The sequence below is a fragment of the Neopelma chrysocephalum genome, unplaced genomic scaffold (assembly GCF_003984885.1).
Source record: "Neopelma chrysocephalum unplaced genomic scaffold, ASM398488v2 Primary Assembly neopelma1_76, whole genome shotgun sequence".
In the NCBI taxonomy this organism is placed as follows: domain Eukaryota; kingdom Metazoa; phylum Chordata; class Aves; order Passeriformes; family Pipridae; genus Neopelma; species Neopelma chrysocephalum.
The window spans coordinates 12,265,082-12,286,423 of record NW_020897737.1 but is presented as its reverse complement, the minus strand read 5'-3'; the positions used below and the strand labels follow the sequence as shown (position 1 = coordinate 12,286,423).

Below are 21,342 nucleotides of genomic sequence, written 5' to 3'. Positions count from 1 at the left end.
CCTTGTACGATGTGCTATTCAGAATTTGATTTGAAAATATACATACCTAAATGTGTTCTTCTTTTCTAATTTTTCTGGAAAGAAACTTGGAGCTTGATTTGCAACTGAACTTGAATACAAATTCATTCCAGACTTGTGGCAGAGAAATAGTTTTCCCCTGAAAATTATTCCTTTCTATCTGGCTGACTCCAGCTGGTTCTGTTAATTTAAGCTGAAAATGGTTTTTGACGAAGTAGTGAATCTTGTGCCATTTCCCTTCTAGGTCCAGGAATAACACAATTAATGTATGTTACAAAACTCGGGAGAAGGCATCTCTTAGGGGTGAAAACTTTTCTTATGCTCTGTTTTTGGCTTCTTACCTCCTCCTTTGCCTGTTTCAGATACGGCATGGAAAGTAACACGCTGCGCTTCGGTGCCAAATTCATCACAGAAAGTCCTATTGACAAGGATCGGAAATTCATTATTTCCTACTTCCTGAGTGATGACACCATCTCAGTTTTTGAATATACAGAGCGAAACACAGGTAAGATGTAGTAGTGCCTCCAATCAGTCCCAGCTTCCCTGCTCATTTGGTTAGAGTTTCCAGTAAACATTATGGCCAGATTCAGCACTAGCAGAAGCAGGGATGTGGATTTTTAAATGCAATGGGAATTACATCAGCAGGTCTACTGCATTACCTTGCATAGCTGTATGTCATAGTAATTCATGTTCTTCCTCACTCAGAATTACACTGTTCATTGCATGACAGTACTTCACAATATCCCTCGGGAACTGCAAGTTTAATGCATTAGAACTTTTATTACTTTTTAATTTGAAAATCTGGCCTTTAAACACTTGCTTTTGTTGTGGATAACATACAGGAATTGTATTGTAACGGATGATAAATAGGGACAGGAAATATAAGACATCAAGAATGAAAGACTAAATCCTTTGTTTTGCAAAATCATGTTATGAAACCTCTACAGCATCCATTGTATAGAAGCAGCTCACGAAAGCCAAACAGCTGTGATACTTTTAACATACTTTATCATTAATCATGGAGTGTTGAGCATGTAAAGAGTGAAGATTACCCTGTGCTAGAGTCTGTATGTGTGTGTGTGTATAATACTGAACTGAATCCCAGGAGCCAGACTGCCAGTGTTTAAGTGACAAATGCTTTGTTACTTCTCAGTTGCTTGATCCTGTTGCTGGAGCATGGTTGCCAAATGTTGTCATGGTTAAATTCTTTAGACCACTGTGGTTGGCTGCCTCCAACTGAGAATATGAAAGGTTTTGTGATTTTCAAGCATCTTTTTATTTCCTTGAAGTATCTTGTGCACGAATGGAAGGACACAGCACATGGGAAGGATGTCAGGAAGTCATTCTGTAACTCAGAGAGAGAGGGAAGCTTTGGCTAAGCATGACCCTGTTGGAGAGATTGGTGTGTTCCTGAGGAGCCCACAAAACTTGTGCAGCCACAGTTTCAGAGCAGTTAACATCCAGAAGGGCTCTGGCACTTCTCAACATGTGGCATCAAAGGAGTGACTGTTAAAAGTTACTGTTGTCTTGTGATAAACCCATAGAGAGAAAAAAAAATCAGCAAATCGCATTCTTTCAAAGACAAGGGAAAAAGAGTGATAGAAGGTTTCCTCAGTTACCATGTTAGGCTCTTGTGGAACTGCCTGAATTGATTGCCCTATATCAGCTTCTTGGCACGGAGCACCTGTGTGGTACTTCAGGCACTGCTGCAACGGTGACCACGTCACTGTGCTCAGTACTGCCCTGTTCTCACTGTCACAGCAAGGACTGGCCCAGGGAGGACTGTCCCCTCCCCTTTGCTTCAGGCTCTGGTGCCAGCAGTTGGCTTTCTGAGGTCCCCTTATCCCGCTTGCAGTTAAGGACTGAGTATTCCTGTGACCCTATGCTTCAGCCTTTGCTGAAAATGACTTCTGATGTTAATACTTTTCAGAGCTATGAACATCACATCCGTAAAAAATGAAGGTGTGATGAATATCTAGAGCCTTCTGTATTCCTAGAGAACACTTCCTGTGCCAGTGGCCCTACTAAGTAGTTTTGAGTACCCTCATGAGAGTGGGATTTTTGAGACTGTCTCGGTCTTTTCAATCCAAAAAACCTCTGATTGCATCTCTGCTTGTATCCAGCTATATTATGAATGCATGTATAGGAACATCACCCCTAACTAAATTACAATCAGTTCTCTGAGAAGTGTTTTGAAAATGTGTAGAGTACCTGCATAGGGCTTCATTGAGCATTCCCAGTTTGTCCTGCTTCACTGCAACATCAAGATTTAGCATTCCTTATGGCAGCAGTGTCCTGTCATCATTATTTTACTTGTTTCCTGCCATCCAGTGGCCTCTAATTTATGCAACTACTTTTGTTGCAGCTAAATACACGTACAGTTATTTATAAATTGTGCAATGCTGCATTGAAGAGACAGGATAAGGAGTAGGGATGGGGTAGAGAAGGTACAGCAGCAGTTGGAAAGAGGCCTGGGACCACAGAAGTTTCTTTGTTCCCACCTTTCTTCTTTTCTTTCTTCTTCCTTTCTCTTCTCTCACTATCCCTCCCTCATTTTAGTCATGTCTGAAGGAAAAGTGAATGAGTTTCTTCAATGTTAAGAATGACAAGGGTTTGCAGAAGTCAGATAAGAGTGGCTAAGGAAAAGGAGTAAGGCATGGAAAATAACCTGACCATCCCTTCTGTGCACAGGTTCAGAGGTTTTGCCTTTTTATTTGCATGAACTGGTACAAATTGGCAAGTAATGTTTCAGATCTCAATCCTAAGATGGAAGTAATAAGTTGCTCTTAGTTATCTAAGTTTAGCAACCTGAAGGTTGCAGAGAAGTACTTCACACTATTAGTAACACTGTGAAACTCTATGAAATCCACAGGGCTGGACATCTTGAAGCACTTCTTGAGATGGGGGTCAAAGCATGAGAACTTTGGCTCCCCATGCAGAAGATCACATCCCCTTTTTTTACTCAATGTAAGACCCAGCCAACAGCTGTACAAACACCTGCAAACTCTGATCTGATCTTAATGGAAGTGGGTCTTTCGTTGTGGTGTTTATTTTGTGCTTTGAGCCTGGCTCTTGTAGATTTCCATCAGAACTCCTTATCAGGTTTCAGTGCAAAATCTCTAACTTAATGAGATATTTTCAGTCATTTTTCTTTATACCACTTGTAGTGTACTAACCTATAACATTTAGAAAACATTATGGGACAGAAGTATTAAGATAAGTTTCCAATTAGAGTGCACAATTGCAAGGAAATAGAAAGGTGAGAATGAAGTTCCAATCTTACAGAGAAATATTAAATATTGAAAACAATTGCCAGGATTATATAACCTAAAATTTTGTATTTGTTTTAATAGCTGGGTGAAAAGGAATGTGTTAAGATTAGAGTCACTTTAGTGATTAGAATTGTTTTTTGATTCAAGCTAGATCTGACCACTACCATAAGTGTATTTTTTTCCTCTTTTGCTTTTGTGGTGCTAATAATGCAATTAAGACAGACATTTGCTCCAAACTCTGGTTTGAAAAGTAGTTTGGGCTTCACATTCATTTGTGCCTATAAAAGGCACTTTATTACACTGTTCATCAGCATTTTATTGGACTTGCATCACTACTTGATATTAAGGTGTCATTAAATGTTACTGAAGTGTGCTTTTGGCTGTTGGCTTGGAAGCTCAAATATCAACAGGAAACAAACCTCAGAGTTGTTGTAGGGCACATATCCCAGTGAAACCAAACATGGCAGAATGTTTTCTAGAAACCTTGGTACATGCAGAACAATCTTGTGGTGCACCAGAAGATAATACTGGAAAGTGAAATGTTGCTTTTAGTATCTTACCTACCCTTGAATGCCATGTGCAGTTTCTAGGGACGCAAATAAAATCATTATAGTGTTTAAAGAAATCATGTGACATACCCACCTCACAAAGGAAAGAACAGATCACAATTAAATTGCATTGGCAGAACAGTGTGTGGAAGACAAAGACATGTCACTCCTATGTTTTTAAAAAATTCAAAAGCCCTTAAAAAAAAGTTAAAATCCCTAGTCTTGGGACAGTGCTCTCTGAAGTTGTGTTTTTTTTTTTTTCCTTTTCTTGGTTTTAACAGTTTAGGGATAATTGCCTGCATCTCACTTTTTGCATCTTGTGTTTCTCAGGGGTCAGTTCCAAGGCTGTCAACAGGGTTATGGGAAAGATTTGGAGAGGCACATTTCTGTCCCATTTTAAAGAAAACAAAAACGGGGAAGGTGTTTGGCAGGCATTCAAATGAGACATGTCACAGAATATGCACAATGTAACTGTTGCTGTGGACACTGGCAGAGACAGTCCTTTTAGCAGGGAGAGGGAGGGGAAGAGAGAGTGTTATGAGACAAGAAACTGAAGCGCAAAAATTGGTGTTTAAATACAAATCATCTGGTTTGGGGTGTCTTTTGGTTGGTGCTTTGGTGCTTTTCTTGTGTGTTTTTTGTTTGTTTGTTTGTTTTTTGTAAGTAAAGGCACAATTAATTATTTTAAATTCTCTTCCCACAGGGATACCTGGTGGGAGGTTCTTGGACAGAGGTCGCATTAAGAAGCCTGGGCAGGAACTCTTTAAGAGTGAGCTATCTGAATACTACAAGGCTCATGATCTGTTTGTTGGAGCCAGAGTTTGTTTCCATGGCCACAACTTTCTTTTGGTGGATGCTGATGAGTACACGTTCAGCTACATGGAGAAGAATGCAAATGAGGTGAAGCAGGCTCTTGTTGCTTTCTATTATCTTTAAGGACTGTGGTTTAGCTATACATTTTTCTGAATTAGTTGTACCCAGTTTCCTCACCCAAACTTCACAGCCCAGTGCTCTCTGCCTAGCAATGGTTTTAGGAGATGCCAGCCAAGGAGTGCATGCAAGTCTGGCCACTCTTTACTGTCCATTCCCCTCTCCTTTCTCAGAATCCACTCATGCTCTATTAGGGGTTGTTAGGAGGTATATCCCTGCCTATTCCTTCTTGAGACTGTTCATGGACCTCTTGTCCCCTGAGTTGATGTAACCCTGGTTGAACCTACAGATACTGTGGAGCTTCCACAACTTGCTGTGGCAGCAAGTTGAAAAGTTCACTGCCTGCTATGAAAAACAAATATCTGATAAAAGAAGTACTTTTTATCTGTTTTAAAGCAACCTCCCACTAGTTTCAATGCCAGTTCTGGAGAGTGGTGAAGAACCCTGTTCACCTTATGCACCACCTTCATAATTTTGTAAATCTAGGACATTTTTCCACCTCAGCCTAATTGTGTCCAGTTGAAGACTCTTGCCCTTTATAGTCTATACTTGCAAAGTGACTGTGAGATGTGGAGGCTGGAGCAGTACACAGTACTCAAGATGTGAGCACATCCAATTTAGTCTTACTGATGAGGCTGTTTTATTTCTTGATTTGATTTTTTGGGTTCATACTTATTTTTCTGCCAAAACATTTCCCTTGTGATATTAGAAACTCATATCACAGTCAGGAATTCAGACTTACAGTGTGTACTGAGTTTGGTGTTGCCTTCAGAGGGGAGAGCAACAATAAATTGAGAGCTGGGGTGCTTCTGCTGATGTATACTTTATCAGAATACTGCAATTTCTTTGTAAATTAATGGGGATTAGCACCACCTGCCTTCCCTGGAATAATGAGGAATATCTGCAAAATGCTTATGAATGTAAAATACTAAGGCTGCTAAATGCTTTAAGCAGTAAAATAGAAAGCTCTCTACATTATGTGTCCTTACTGCTGGACAGTTTCTTCTCCTGGTAGAATCAAACCCAAAGATATCCTCCAAAACACAGCACATCATTAGATTAGTAAATGTTCCTTGGAACTGTTGTTTGTATTGATTATCTTGGATCCAAAGATAAGGTCTTAGTTTTCCAGACTGAATGATTGGACATTAACAAAATAAAACCTGAAAAATAGGAAGAGGCAGCATTGGAAATGCTTCATTAAAGTGAATTTTGAAACATTCTTTTCACGATTAAGATTTTAAAGCAGCTGATTGAAAAAAAAGGTTGATTCTCCCAATGACAGCTTCTTCATTCACATCCTTTGACTAGAGCTCCAGAAGTAAGGACACACCTTGTTTGCCTCAGTTCCTCAGGGGATCACATGCTCAAATCATAACGACTTCAGCAGTTATAAGAGAAGAACAGAGCTGGAAGATAGTTTAAAGAAGGGGAAAAAATTTAAAGATCACTATTTTTCAGTTGTTTCTAAAATTTGAAAATAAATAATTTTCCTTCTGAATAGACAGAGGTTTTCTTTCAGCAGGACACATCAGTATGATTTCTGAAACTGGTGAAAGAAATCCATATGGAGTGTTTTTCTTCTAGAAATTTCCATTTTGACCACGGTTCCATAGGCATGTGGTGATTTAGATGAAATTTTGATTGGTAATCATAGTGCAGGTGGATATTGAAAATTTGTCTGACACCATATTCTGAAACTTTCAATTTCCTGTTTCAAAATTGTACTTGTTGTATTGTTTTTAAATTATAAGTAGAGAAAAATCACCAAGTCGTATCATTTTGACTACTGCCTGTACTGAAAGTAACTTTAAAGGTCTAACTCAGAACTTTTCAGCACTTCTTTTCTGATTTGAGGGAAAAAATATTTATTTAGAAAGTGCTGATTTGCTTGCAAAACAGACCATGTTGTTGTGTGTTGTACACAGTCCAACTGGTGTCATCCAGGTTTTTGAAGGACTGTTTCAATTAAGGAATCACTGTGCCTCCTTGGCAGGGAATTCAACATCTCTGAAACTGTCTCAAGTGTTCTAACTTTGCTGCCTACTGCAGCACAAACATGGAAGTGGATTTTACTTCCATTGAATCCAGCATGATGACCTATGACTTGGGCAAGACAAACAAAACTAGAGTGTGACTACATGCTGACATGTCAGCAATTACATGAGAAGAGGGAAAGTGGGTAAGGTTGTTGCCATGCTACTCAGATACTCAGTATCTGTGTAGGTGTTTGGAATATGTGGTTTAGAAGAAAAGATGTAAACCCAGCGGTTTTTATAATGTAGAGAAGACAGAATGGTTTAAATACTCTGCTCACTGAGTCCTTCTGCTCAGTCTTTTCTCAGTGCCTGTTCCTTGCTTTGGTTGGGAGGGGACTGGGAATGTTGCTGTCTCTAAAACTCTTTGATTGCTGGTCCAGCTGTTCCACACCACTGCCTTGCACGGCCTTGCCTGCCAGGGGTGCACCTTGAGTTTTGGCATAGGCAGAAATTGTCTTCTCTAAATCTGAGAAAAACCTGCAACCACTGATGTATTGATTAAACTTGGATCAATCTGTACTGCTCTGACAGTGTCATAGGGACTTTAAATACTCTTTTCTAGATTGCTTTGGACTGACACAAAGCTGTAGACACACTTCAGCATAATTGGGAGCGAGGCACAATTCCTGTGTCCTGGCCCTTAGTGTGACTCATACCAAATTTCAAATAATTGCTAGTTAAAACAACATTGCTTTCTGAAATAAATGGGAGAAAACTATTTTCAGACAATTCATTCTGCCTTTAAGGTAAGTAGAGCATGACAGATATAAGGACATCTCAGATAATCATACTTGAACTCAACCCCAATTTAATGACTAAATACTTACATGTTTTATGTTAAAAATGAGTTTAACAAATAAACCCTTGTTAGAGCACTAATGCAACAACATGACTATAGGTTGAAAGCCATAGTGCTCCAGTTCTGTTTAATCTGAGTTCAAATTTATTTTAATGGCCTATTTAGGGAGAAATAAGCAATTAAGCATTCTTATACACAACAGGAAAAATTGGTTCCTAACAAATTTCCAATCTGCTAATTATGAGTATTTAAGACAATGTGGTCCTATATGAATGAGACTAGCTGTTGGAACATTTCATTGGAGCCAATGGTGAAAAGATTAATTAATCTTTTAATAATGAGATTTATTATTTGAGAATCCAGTGAGGTGCACCAACATAAAATGAGGACCAGGTTATTAGAACTGTACTTTAAATGTTTTGACTTCTGCTTTAACAATGCAATGTTTGAAGCAAAAGTGGATGTCCTTTTATGTAGCTGGGATGAACTTTCTGAGAGTGCATGATCTGATGATTTTTGTTTGATTGTTTACATTCTTGGTAGAAAGCAATTTTTTTTTCAGTAGGAAGCTTCCCTCCAAACTTAACTCAGTGCTGATTTATGTATTTGAAGTGAGAAAAGGAAGAAACTAATAATACTCAGCAGTTCAGTATTGCCCTACATCTTGACAACATGCCTGGTTGGTTGCAGAATGCTTGTCATAGAATGGCTTGGGTTGGAAGGGACCTTAAAGATCATCTCATTCCAACACCCTTGCCATGGGTGGGGGCACCTTCCACCAGACCAGGTTGCTCAGAGCCCCGTCCAACCTGGCCTGAAACACTTCTAGGGATGGGGCAGCCATAACCTCTCTGGGCAACCTGTGCCAGGGCCTCACTGCCCTCACAGTAAAGAATTTTTTCCTTATATCTAATCTAAATCTGTTCTCTTTCAGTTTGAAGCCATTCCCCCTTGTCCTGTCACTACATGCTCTTTTAAAACGTCCCTCTCCATCTTTTTTCTAGGCTCCATCTTTCTTTTTGTCCCCAGCACTGTTCTCCATCTGCTCATCCCCCAGCCTGGATTGGTACCAGGGATTACCCCGACCCAGGTGCAGCACCTTGCACTTGGTCTTGTTAAACCTCATGAGATTCCCATGGCCCACTTCTCGAGCTTGGCCCAGGTCCCTCTGGATGTCATCCCATCCTTCAGGTGTTTATAATCTCTGTCTTGCTTTCCTCTCTTAAGTTCCCTGTGGCTGATGTTGGTATCCTCCTCATGAAACTGAAGGACATGACGGAATCTCGTTCCAAAGAAATCAGAAAGACGTTTGCTACTACTGACCCTGAGCAGACCAATGTCGTTGACTATGGCACTTTCAGGTAAGACAGTGGATTTGGGGTTTTAATACTTAGTGAAGGCACATTCCCCCAAAATGTATAAAGCATGACTGGTTTTTCATGCCTTCCGTTTTTTAGCTGACAAATGGCACAGATTTGTTTTGCATTTACTTGGAGATTGTGATAAAGAAAGTGAAAAAAATGAAAAAAAAAAAAGAGAAATGTGATAGTTTTGAGTAAGCTGAAAAGCACAACTGAAATCTGTCTACTTTTTATGGAGCTGGCACGGGGTGTTGTGAAGAAGGCACAAGCCAGCAGTAATATATACACTGAAATATAAAGAAAAGTGCATCCTAAGAGTCAAACAAATTAATTAATAATTTTGAAATTAAGGGAGGAATGTCTGTGTTGCCTCCCAAAAATGATGTTATTTGGGTTTTGAATCACTGATGAAGAGTCTTGATAGAACCAGGGTGTGTTGAAATTACAGGAGGCAGTGGTAAGCATGTTTAAAAAAAACTGGAAAGCAGTAGTGAGAGCAATAATTAATACTTGGATAGTGATTTCAGCATAGATAGAGGGAGCAGGAATCTGAATTCTGGCAGTGATCCAGATATGGCAATGGACAAATATATAGATACTTGAAAAAGGAAATCATGCTCAAATACAGGCTGATTTCAGCTTATCCCACAGCCAGAATACTTGAACATATGAACTGTTTTGGGTAAAGTTAATTATGTGGAACAGAGGAGAAAATTTTACTTAAAAGAATTTGGTTTTCACAGAAGTAATACACTGTGTATTTAGGAAGTGTTGTAATAACTAAAGCATACAAGTAGATGTATATTGCTTGGAATGTCATCCCCATAGGAATGTTAAACAAGGCAGAAACTGCTTCAGAAATATCTCAGAAAAACAATAGATCAGCAGAAGATTCTTCCAGCAACTCAAAGTGAAAGTAGTGAGAAATTAAAACAAGCTGCTATTTAGAAATGAAAAATAAGTGTTTAATAGGTAAGATTTAAACTAAGGCCACAGTTATTGGCAGCTTCTGGTGAAAATATTTCTGAACTCAGATATTTTACTCAACAGAAGCAAGAGTTTGAATTGTTAATTGCACTAAGAGGGAAAATGTTATTACTAAAGTAAGAAGGGGAGAAAATTGAAAGGTAATCTCTATCTGGAGAAAGTTTTTAGCGCTTGGAGAAGGGTTTTAATTTATGTACACAGTTGCTATTTAAAATCAAATAATTATGTCTTTAATTTAAATTATGAAATAATCATCTGCAAAACTTTGTCCACGCATGAAGAGCAGGTCAAAGGTTTGGAACATTTGCATGAGGAAGTCAGGGAAGCACACTTTTGGAAGGGATGACTGTGCTTTTAAACAGCAGGGAAAGATTTTTGTTTTACCAAGAAGAGGCTCAGTTGGGTGTAAATTTAATCATGGACATATTCTGTGCAGCTGTGAACAGCCCAGTTGTTTAATTTAGGGTGGTGCAATTCTGTGGCATGGAGAGAGATGTGTCTAATTATGTGATATTGAGGGACTTTGCTTCAGCAACAAAAAAATGCAGTAACCCTCTCCATAGCAATAGAGCTGGGGAACCCACATGACAAAGGTTTTCTTGGCCTCAATACTCACCTGGGCCAGTCTGAACACCCACTAATGGCCTACATCCCTCCTGCAGAGGGAAGACAGGGGGTCCAGCAGAAAACATGTATCTTATTTTAGAATGAAAGAAGTATTTTTTATGACAAAGATGACAAAGACAAGAGCGCTTTGCATCTATGAAAAGTCAAAGGTATTTTTCTGTGAATAGAGTATGTATTTTTCTTTCATTTTTTTATTGTGTACATCACTGTTCATTTTTAATCTGCCGTGGCATTTGATGGTTGTAAATAACTACAAATGATTATTTTTAGTACAGGCAATTATCTTTGTGACAGCTTCAATGATAATCCTCTTTTCTTATCTTAAATACAACTAAAGCTTCACTGTGGTCTGAATTTGGCTGTTCAGATTTCTTCCTTTCTACCTATGTAATTTTATATGAGCTGCATTTAAAAATACACCTAGAATTATGATGTAGCGAAGCAGAATTATAATTACGCAATTTACTTCAACTGCTTTGAGAATCCAAATCTATGGTACTTCATCCAGAAAATAAGTATGTGATGTACACTGAAGCTACCCCTTAAGCTATCATTAAAACTATTGAAAGCTTTCTTAAAGGAGAACAAAGAATCACTAAAACTTAGATGCTTGTGCATCACACAGCCCTCTCCAGTCTATTTTTTCCCATAAGCTACTGGCAAGACTGTTTGCTGTTACAGACAAAGAGCCATGTGGGTCTAACAAGGATGCCTATCTTCAATTCAGCTTGAGAAGCAGCTCCCTTAAGCAGTTAACTACTATTTGTTCTTTCTGTAATAAATTCAGATTGCAATCTGTCTTATTCTTCTAGAACAACAAAAAAAATAAAACAAAAGATAGCAAAGCTGTGGGAAAAATTATTGCAGCTTGTTTCTTTTTGTCAGGAAGAGTTTGGATGTTTAGAGTTTAATTCTGTTTGTAAGTCTTGAGTCCCACTCATTAGTCCCTGGCAATCACTAAAATATTCCTTAGTTCCCAAATGAGACAATAATTTTATCTGTGGGTTCTGGTGATTTGATTGTCACTGACTGGATTGAGAAAATAAAAGACTTTTAAAATCCTGACACCGGAAAAAAATTCCGTGCCATGTATGGAAATCCAGTATGTGGAAATATTCTGGTGGCTGATGTTATCTCCACTCTTCCAGCTCTGCCAGCCCAGGGATTGGGAGTGCCAGGCTTATCAGGCAGCATTGTCCTCCTCTTTGTGTTTGCAGTAGTATTACTGCAGGATGCAGGAAGGAGACTCCAGTTTTGACTGGATCTCTGAATGCTGCTACAGTATAAATAATAATATTCAGTAAGTGGCATAACAATACTGACAAGATAATGATAGTATCAGTAGATGGACTAAGTTTTGGTCATTAAGTTTGCATGATCTCAAGTGGGCTTTGCTTCTGTCAACAACTTGTCATTTTCTTGTATTTATTTCCTGCCACTGCAAGTAAAGGATTGTTCTGATTTATTTAATATGAAAAAAGCAGCAGTTGAATCAAAGTAGGCACTCTACAGTGTTTAGTATTCCTTTTTTAATAGCTGTGTAAGTGCAATCATATTATATAGAGGGATACCTTTATTTGAACAGGACCACACAAGCCTCTGAGAGGATGCAAGTGAAAAATTACATTCCTTGTTAAAATTTTGCAAATTTGGAAGGGTCCTAAGTTTCTGTGCTTTCAGGTCACATGTGGATGTGAAGAGACCCATCACCAGATTAATTCAACAATTTAAGTATTCTCCAGCCAGCAGTTTGAGTCTTGTGTCAGAACTTTGTGAATCACTACTAATTTATTCATTTGTTTTCAAGGATCAGTGTGTAATCACAGCGATTCAGTATCCTCAGGGGTACCACGAGTTACAGCACTAATTGCATCAGCAATTATGTTGAAGTTTATTCATAATGCAGTTTATCCAGAAATATTATATGTAATTAATCTAATTTTGATTGAGACACATAGGCCTATGTTGATTCTTGCTGATAAAAAAATCTTGTTGAACGTGAGTGGACCAGGGGCAAATGTTTGGGATCATGGAGCCAATGTAGTTACACTAAGCCAGGTTTGACAAGAGGACTTGTACAGCTGAGGGAACTGACAGTGAGTGCCAGCTCTGGCCTATCAGATGGATCTTGGGAACATTTCTTCTCCCTGGACTGGGCTGATTCATGTGAGCAGCACATGTGGTCTTGGGAGAGCACATCTCATGCTCATCCCTGCATGGGGTAGGATTCTCTGCTTTCAGTGTCCAAGCTTAAACTGGTCTTGCTGCTGCCTCCAGTCTTCCATTCTTTTCAGGAGGCTTTGTGATTACAATTTGAATGTAATTTTCTTCCTCTCTCTGCGACCAATTTCTGTTTCCCTTCCCACTGATTTTCCCTGAAAGCTGCCCATCGGGCCCAGCTTTCACAATGCTTTGTGAACTTGCTCTGCCATTGTTATTTCTCTCTCTGTGTTTTATGCTGCTGTTGTTGTGCATGCTTTGTGTTAACAGAGAATTAACCATGTGCTGCAGAATGCAAAATACAGTTAGGAACAAAACAGAGCAATACCTTGTTATTGCACTGTCTTGCTGTATAAATGCAATGACAAAATTCGCTCTGCTAATGTTCCATACCAGGATGGCATCTCTTGTAAAACTCTTCAGTCATGATTAGTATGTATTTTTGCATTATAGCCAACTGCTGAGGAAATGTGGACGTCCTTCCTCCCACAAATTTAGTGATTGGTTTTAACTCATTTATTTAAAACTAACATAGGCTGTTGTTTTTGTGAGCAGAAATTGGATAGTCAGCGTCACTGGCGGAGCCTTCTCAGAACACGAAATTATGACTCTTGGACGTCACTACGGTGTGAGAGATGACTGTCAAACAGACCTCACCTTCCTCCTTGCAGGGGCTCATGAAAAACTGAAGAAAAATAGCTTTGAAAATTTTGATCAACTGTCTGCAGTGTTTATGTACTACGACCGTGAAAAGTAAGTTTCCTTTATTTATCCAAAGCTGTTATTTTGGAAGCTCTGCTTGTAAACTGACCAACCTGCTGTTTGTTGCTGAGGAAATGATATGTTGTGGCTAAAGAATATTATGTGTAATGTTAAGCCTCTCTCAAGACTTGGGAGTAGACAAGAAATGGACAGACTTTTTGCCTCTTTTTCATTTTGTGTGTGGACTCTTTATTGTAGGTGCTGCACTGAATGTTCTGTGACATCAGATACCTGTTCACAGGCAAAACACAGACGTTTAAATCAAAGAGGAAAAATAGTGATTTTAGGGAAAAAAGAAAAGATTTGGATTCTTTATGCCACTCATTTGCCCTTTTTGTTTTGTAAAGAATCACAGGAATCATTAATGACCTCAGTATGGGAGAGAAAGACCACGATGTGACATTCAAGTTTCATGGCTTTGTAATAGTGAAATTCCATAAAACCTTGCTTTCTTTACCTCTATCCCCATATTCCTTATGTGTTTTCCTATTCACAGAAACATTCACTTGAAGCAAACCTGGAAAATACCTAATGTATACTTCTACCCCTCTCTTTCTGATGTGCAGATGTGGAGTGCTGCCCTATGAGACGTGCAGGACTATTTGCAAGTCCTTTAGGTTGCCAGTGTCTGATGAAGTTCTAGAAGCTTTACTGACCGGGTAAGTTAAGGGCAGATAGTGTGAGCTGCATGCATGGGTGCAAATCAATGCTAAATATCTACTGCCCACACAAATGTTAAGATTTTGTCATTTATTTAATATGAATCACTTCATGATGAAGATTTTGTCCCGATACACATGCAGACTTTACTGCTTATAGAATATTTATAATCGAGGTGCATCCATCTTAGCAACTTCTCTTCATTTTGTCTGGCATGATAAATCATCTGAGGTTTGGCACAATTCTATGGAATTAGTCTTTTAGCAATCAGGTACTGATACTTACCATTTTCGGTGAGATTCACTTTTTTTTGCTTTAGTTTTTCATGTGTGTAAGGTAAAAACAGTAATTTTATTGAAAGCACATTATGTGAGTTTTAAGAAACACATCAGGATGAATCCAATGAAATGTCCTTGAATCAAGTAGACAGCATCAGTAGTCAATAAAATTGTTTTTTTGCACCTATTAGCCTCACCTGAAACCCATTTTATTATAATTTTTGAAAAGGAAAAGGAGTGTTGGCATGGTTTTGGTACTTTTCCCCAGCACATTTAACTGTTTTGAGACAAACTGCTTGGCTAGTTGTGTTAATGGGAATAGAAGTGAAAAGAACTAGTATTCAGTACACTTGTACTGAAGACTAGAGTTCAAAGTAAGCTGTGGTGCTTTGAACACTGATGTCTTGCTGAGTTTGGTTTTCATGGCCAGGTTTTCTGGTAGTAGGTGCAAATGCATACTCATTGGTTTCTTCTTTGCCTTGTAGGAAATCCTTAAATGTTTTGTCTGTGCCTTCTATACTACATTAAAAACAGGAGCAGATCTTGTCTTTTGTCATGTTTAGATGCTTTCAGATAGATATGCTTCTTGATTTCAGGAGGAGTTGCAAACTAAGTATCTGGGTTTATGAAATAATGTGAAGACTCTTGTCAGGCATTTTAATAAAGCTTCTTCGTATTGCAAGCAAGAATTCTCCTTGAAATCAAAACCAGCAAGTCTGCTTTAAGAAGCCAAAGGGGATATTTTTCACAAAGCCTCCATTTCTATACCAAAAATGTTCAGAATAGTGTCTTGCAATAGCCAGATACACAACTTGGGCAATTTGTTTGCTGTTTATCACTTCTGACAGTGAGTTATAAGCATTAGTCATCAGAAGCATGTCTGAATTTCAACAGTAATCTAAAACTTATTTTTTAGAACTCCCACCAAGCTGCCCAACACAATTGTTGGAAGACAATAGACATCTTGTATTAGACAAGGGGTTCTTATAGTTTCCACTTCTTAAGGGCTGAAACTGAATAGATGCACAAGGGACCAAAAGTTTTTATTTGTGTACTAAGTCAGTTCTGATGAGAAACAGGCAAGCCTGACACATCCTGGGCTCCAGGGACATGTTTATTGTTTGTGCTAGGGAAAGCTTTTGTGTCCTGAACCATTTCTCTCCTGAAGAGTCTGAGTGTAGTCAGTTAACAAGGAAAAGCCCAGTACGCTATAATAAAAACTAGAGGTAAGCTTAGAAGACAAGGAGGAGATGAAGGGCTGGATTTCACCCAGCTTTAGCCAGGTACCCATGACAACTGGAGGAGGTTTCAGCTGCTGTAGGTTCTTTCTGTGGGTGATGGAGAAGGAGAGAGTTATCTCCTCGGTTAGTATAAGAGCTGGATTTCCAAGTTACCATCCATTTTCCTTGGCTTCTAAAGGGGCTGTGGCCAGCCTGTCTTACAGATTTCTGTGTGGGAAAGGTGAATAGTGTGAAGCTGGGCCTTGGAAATCAGTGTGAGAAGTGCTTCCTATGACATTGAGCCTTGTGTAATGCCAGTTCTAAGTTACACCACCAACTGCTTCCAAGGTACAGTTTACGCGGTGTCCCAGCACTGCAGGTGATAAGGAACATTGTCACATACTTAATAATATGTGTACTTGGCACAGCTCAGGAAGTTTATTGCTTTATCAGGGAAAGACTTTTTTGAAGTCTATTCAATAGGAGTTAATTTCCAGTAATCTGGAAATCAAAGAGTTGTATTGGCTCAATGAGATTTAGACTTTTCTCTTGCTTTCCTCCTGCTTCATGTGGTTTTCTTCAACACTGAAGAATCATGAAACAGGCAGATTTATTGTTCATAAAGAGCAGTCTCGCTCCTGGGGAGTGTGCCATTCAGTGTGGCTGAAGTTTGTCAGTAGTATTCTTTCTCTGTTTCTTTTTGTTTAATGAGGAAATGTGTAATTTTGTGTCTGAAGCAAGGGGTAGTTGTGGTCCTTCCCTGTGTGTTGGTATCTATGAAGGAAGAAAGTGGTACAGTGAGAGTTGTTGGGTTCCCACAGAATCAGTGTATATAGCTAATGCACTAGCTGGACCCTATTCAGCTATAAAGGGATGCTGGACAATGTGATCAGATAATAGTTGAAGACTGAAGCTGTGTGTTTATTCAGCTTTGCTATCTGAGATTAGGTGGCAAAGACTTTCTGCAGGACTTAATGACTATTTTTCCATTTTGAAAGGTAATAGTCTTAAAGTATTTATTATTTACATTTGTAAATTATACTGCAATGATGTGTCACTTATTAAAGGCATGGGATGGGACTAGAAATTGTCTAATTTCCCTCCAAATGACCCAAGACTTTGTTTATTGTACCCAAAGACCACTCAGTTGCCACATAGTGCAGGGAGAATTATCACAAAGACTGGGATTTCATGAGACATTTTCATATTGTCTCTCTGGTGTTAATTTATACTTTTAATTGTGGGATGGTGAAATAATAGGATTTAGGTGCCCAACAATGTATCCATTTTTCCAGTTTACCTGAATTGGCACATTAAAAAGTATTTCCTTTTGTCATCAGCATTTCCTCACTTTGTTTTTTAATCACAGAACAATACAGAACTTTTAATCACAGTGTATTAAGGGATGCAGATGGTACACAATTGTTTCTGCCAGAAAACTACAGTAGTCATTATAAGCATTTCTTTAAATTTATGCAGACATAATGAACAATTATAGTTTGTTTAATAAATAAATTTTGCCAAAGTGCTTAAGTAATGAATTTAGGGTTTATTTTCTATTAATTTTATTGACTGCAATGCTAAATGTATGCTAACAAGGACTTAAAAAGAGGCAGTCCTTTGCCAGAGGGTATATAAACAGCTGGCAGAGAAGCAAAGAAAAAATGGAGAGAAGAAAGAGTGGATGACAAGTTTACAAGTATTACATGTTGATTATTCTGCATTAATTTACATGTTAATTGTATGCCCCCTTTTTTTATAAATATGTATTTTAATTTTTTTAAAAAGCAGCTGTGTGATTTTTTACCTGTCTACAGTACCAAGGTGAGTCTGTTTGACTCTGAAGGGGGCTTGTGGTTTTGAAAAGGTGAATCCCTGGTGCCTCAGGTAGCAGTCCCTGACAGCAATGGGCTTCCTACATGGTCACCCCAGTTCTCAAGTCACTAATAGGCCAGGCCAGGCCACTCCTGCCTGCTCAGTTTTTCCCTGGATTGTAGTTGGTTAATAATTTTATACCTAGTTGCCTACCTGTAATGTTTTTTTAGGGCTGACCTTTTTCTTTCAGGAAAGAAACCCGCTTTTCCTGCTACATCAAGTGTCCCAGTAGCAGGAGCAAGAGGGGAAATGGTCTCAAGATCTTTTTCCTACACTCTGTCTTCTGCTTGTTACCTTGATTGCCTGAGACTCCCTATGCCATTTGTGATGAAAAGACTCTCTAGCATTTGTATTTGGATCTCTTAAAACAAATTATTTCTATTATTCAGTATTCTGAGGAATTGATGGTTCAATTCGTAGTTGTTCCAGACATGAATAAATGTATACACAAGATGGTAGCCATTAATTAATTCCTACTGATAGGCTGCCTGGACTTGTTGTGCTTGCTGGTTTAAATTTTCCAGTTTATGACACTTTAGGTGTAGACCTGTGACAATTTAGTCTCTGTACACCTGTGTTGCACAGGCTGAGGAATCCTAACATTTTCTCCAAGGTTAAAGTAGCATGATGCTTCTGCTCTGTTATTATCAGATTAACTTCTCAATACACCTTATGCAAAACAAAGGAATTAAAAAAACTCCCCAGGTACATTTAAATTTTCACATAAATGTTTGGGTTACAGATTTCTTGATGGGAAAGAAAAAATATACTAGGAAGTAACCTTTACTCACCAAAACATCCTCAGGAATGGTCATAATGTGATTTAACCAGATTTTTCACATATCTGGATTATTTAATTACAAGTGTGTTTTTAGAAGCAGAAATATGACATTATTTTTGTAATGTCAAAGAAAAATAAAAAGCCCTGCAAACTATGATAGGGATGGGGGAGTGACTTTCATAACTAAAATCACATGCATTGGTGAAGTCATAGGGCAAAACTGAAGAGGAGCATGGTTTCAAGCTGTCTTTGTTGCATCTTCTTGATAAGACAAATCTAATTTCCTTTCTTGAAGAGCACTGTCAGTCTCAGTCTTATTAACTCCAGCCACTGAAATGTATGACATCTCTGTCCTAATAATGCACACATTGATAACATCTCCTCAGTCCATCTGGATGCTCTGTGCCAAATCACTGATGTGTGCTTTTAGTAGATTGATACAATAAGTCACAGCAGTAAGGAGACCTAAAGAGTAGATTTTTTTTTTCTTTCTGGATTATCTAGAGTAATATTTTAAACTGCTTTCTGTAGCTATTCAAATATGGGATTTAGGAATCCCATTTCCTCCACCCATGTTAAAATCTTTGATATATAGTTAATTTCATGCCCATGTTGTCATCTCAGTGCTGGGACATCAAAGGACTTTTCTCCTTGTTAATGTTTGTTAAAAGCAGAAGCAATCCTTTCCTCAACTTCATTGCCTTGACATAAAAATTAAGTCGTTACATGCCTTCACTTGTTCTTTGTTTAAAAATCCTGCTTATACAGCTCTGAGCCTTGCAGGAGAATTAATCTTTTGACTTTTCACAATGAGCAAACATTGTGATAACTGCATCACAGTAAAAGGAAAAATAATTTGTTGTGATAGTTCTGAAATTCCAACCTATGTGCCATTGTTTTTCTTTTTTCCAAGACTTATAAGCTTTTTGATTGTCTTATTACTTCTAATGCAAAACTCCTTTCTTTTCCCTATTGTCACCTTCAAAAAAACCCCCTGCAAGTAACAAGCACATCCCGGAAGTGGGAATGATAATTTTCTCAAATATTGGATATATTCCCCAAAAGTAAAGCTTTATGGAAGTGTTAACTTGCATGTGAACTATGATAAAGGAGCAAGCTGTCGTTGGAGGGTTTCTCGTGGCAGTGTTTCAGGCTCCATTTAGTGCTGGTAGCAGTAGCATTCTTTTCTGACTTTGCTTTCATGTTCAGCATAACTCACTGTACTTAACATTCCAGTTTATCACTAGCATCTCAGTTTATGGCTCTCAGTATATTTTATTATTATCTCTCCTGCTGACTATTAAATGAAAGGTGTGGGGGGAGGAGAGGGAGAGGATGAGCTGCAGTTTATTGCAGTTTATTTTTGTCACCGGATCTATTTCTCCTCCGGTATGGTTTTCCAAGTTTGTGCTATAAATTCTCCCTTAAAGTGCCTTCATGCTTAATTTTTATCAGAACCCTCTGCAGTTATTTGAAGGGATTTGAGGCCCATGTTTTGTGCACTGCTATTTCTTTAAGAGCAAGGGAAAATGATTTTCTAAAAGACTCGTTTCCTGGAGATGATCTTGCTCCCGTGCAAGAGTATTTGTCTCAGGGCAGAGTTGTTTAACCTGATGTTTCGCACAAAAATAAGAGGTATTGAGCCTTGCTAGGTGTTTATGTCTCCCCATAGACCCCAGTGAAGCACAGACACTTCCAGGATGTGCTTTTGTGCTGAAACTGTGTCCCTTTCACGGGCAGGTGGTGTTAGGTGAGACAGGTGTCATTCACAGAAGCTGCCAGTGCTGTATTTATAGCAGAGCAGTTGAGCTGTTCATTTCAAGAATGATTTAAGCTTCAGCTTGAAGGTATCTTTCAACATTTGACTGGTGCTGCTGAAAGAACAGTGCCTCAATCACCTCTCTGTTTTGCTGAATTGAGGACTTCTATTTCTGAAGCTGCTTCATCCAAACCAATGGCAGAAGGATGATGTGGCTTACAAATCTGTCCCTGTGGGGTTCTTTAGTTCAGGGTAAGGATTTTAGAAACTGGAGGGAGGGAAATACCATTTTCCACATGTACCTGTAGACCTTAGCTGGCAGCATATATATCTTCACGCATTTAGGGGACAGTCATAACAGACACACAGATGTGTTTATTCCATGGAAATAAAGAATGGTGCCGTAAACCAACTTCTAAATAACAAGACTTGTGATTTTAAAATCTGGCTATTATTTGATAGGTTAGAGAGCTGTGTGTTTGTCAGTTGTAAACTTAATCCAAGGCATATGCAAGCAGCATTTCTAAAGGATTGCTTATTTTCAGGAAATGATTGTAGAAGTCATAATAAAGCAGGTCAATTGTGTTCCAACACAGGTCTTTCCTATAATTTTGTTTCTTTTCTGCACAAAGGATTCATATACTGATCATCCCAACTCTGTTTGTCACAAGTTATGAGATCCCAATGTTGGAAAAGGTTGGGCAATGCTTCAACATTAAAGTGAAATTGGTTGAAATTAAATAAAAATAAAGAAGTTGAATTCTACTCTAAGAGACAATAATAAGGTGTAAGAATATGGAAAGGAATGTATAATATAGAAGTTCCTGACAGCTTGTACTGTGTTTTCACTCCTTCCAGTGTTTGGAAATAAAGGAGTAAAAAAAATTATTATCCAAAAGATAATGTATTACTGTGCTGTGATAACATGATAAAACTTTACTAAAAATTCCTTTTAACCTCGAGTCATCTTATGGATATTCTGCTTAGGTATGAAGATGACCATAAGCAGGTGAACTATCAGATGTTTGTGCATGGGCTGAACTGGAGAGAGAATCAAATCCGTCCTGTCCCGACAGTAAAGGGTCGTATCAAGGTAAAACCAGTGTATCTGATCAAGGGAATAGCACAGCACAGTGATATAATTTTTCCAGCTTTAGCAAGAGTGTTTTAACCAGTGGACACTACAATATTTTTTCATATTTGTGT

The 21,342-nt window shown here is 38.4% G+C and overlaps 1 protein-coding gene across 1 annotated transcript in view; it reads left to right on the top strand.

Moving 5' to 3' along the window:
- Positions 1-21,342, top strand: part of EFHC2 (EF-hand domain containing 2) — a 60,566-nt gene that overhangs the window by 36,621 nt on the left and 2,603 nt on the right. Inside the window, exons 9-14 of the mRNA XM_027689139.1 lie at positions 381-523; positions 4,542-4,738; positions 8,834-8,967; positions 13,357-13,554; positions 14,130-14,222; positions 21,124-21,229. Of these exons, the coding sequence (XP_027544940.1) occupies positions 381-523; positions 4,542-4,738; positions 8,834-8,967; positions 13,357-13,554; positions 14,130-14,222; positions 21,124-21,229 (871 nt within the window). The remainder of the gene's footprint in view (positions 1-380; positions 524-4,541; positions 4,739-8,833; positions 8,968-13,356; positions 13,555-14,129; positions 14,223-21,123; positions 21,230-21,342) is intronic.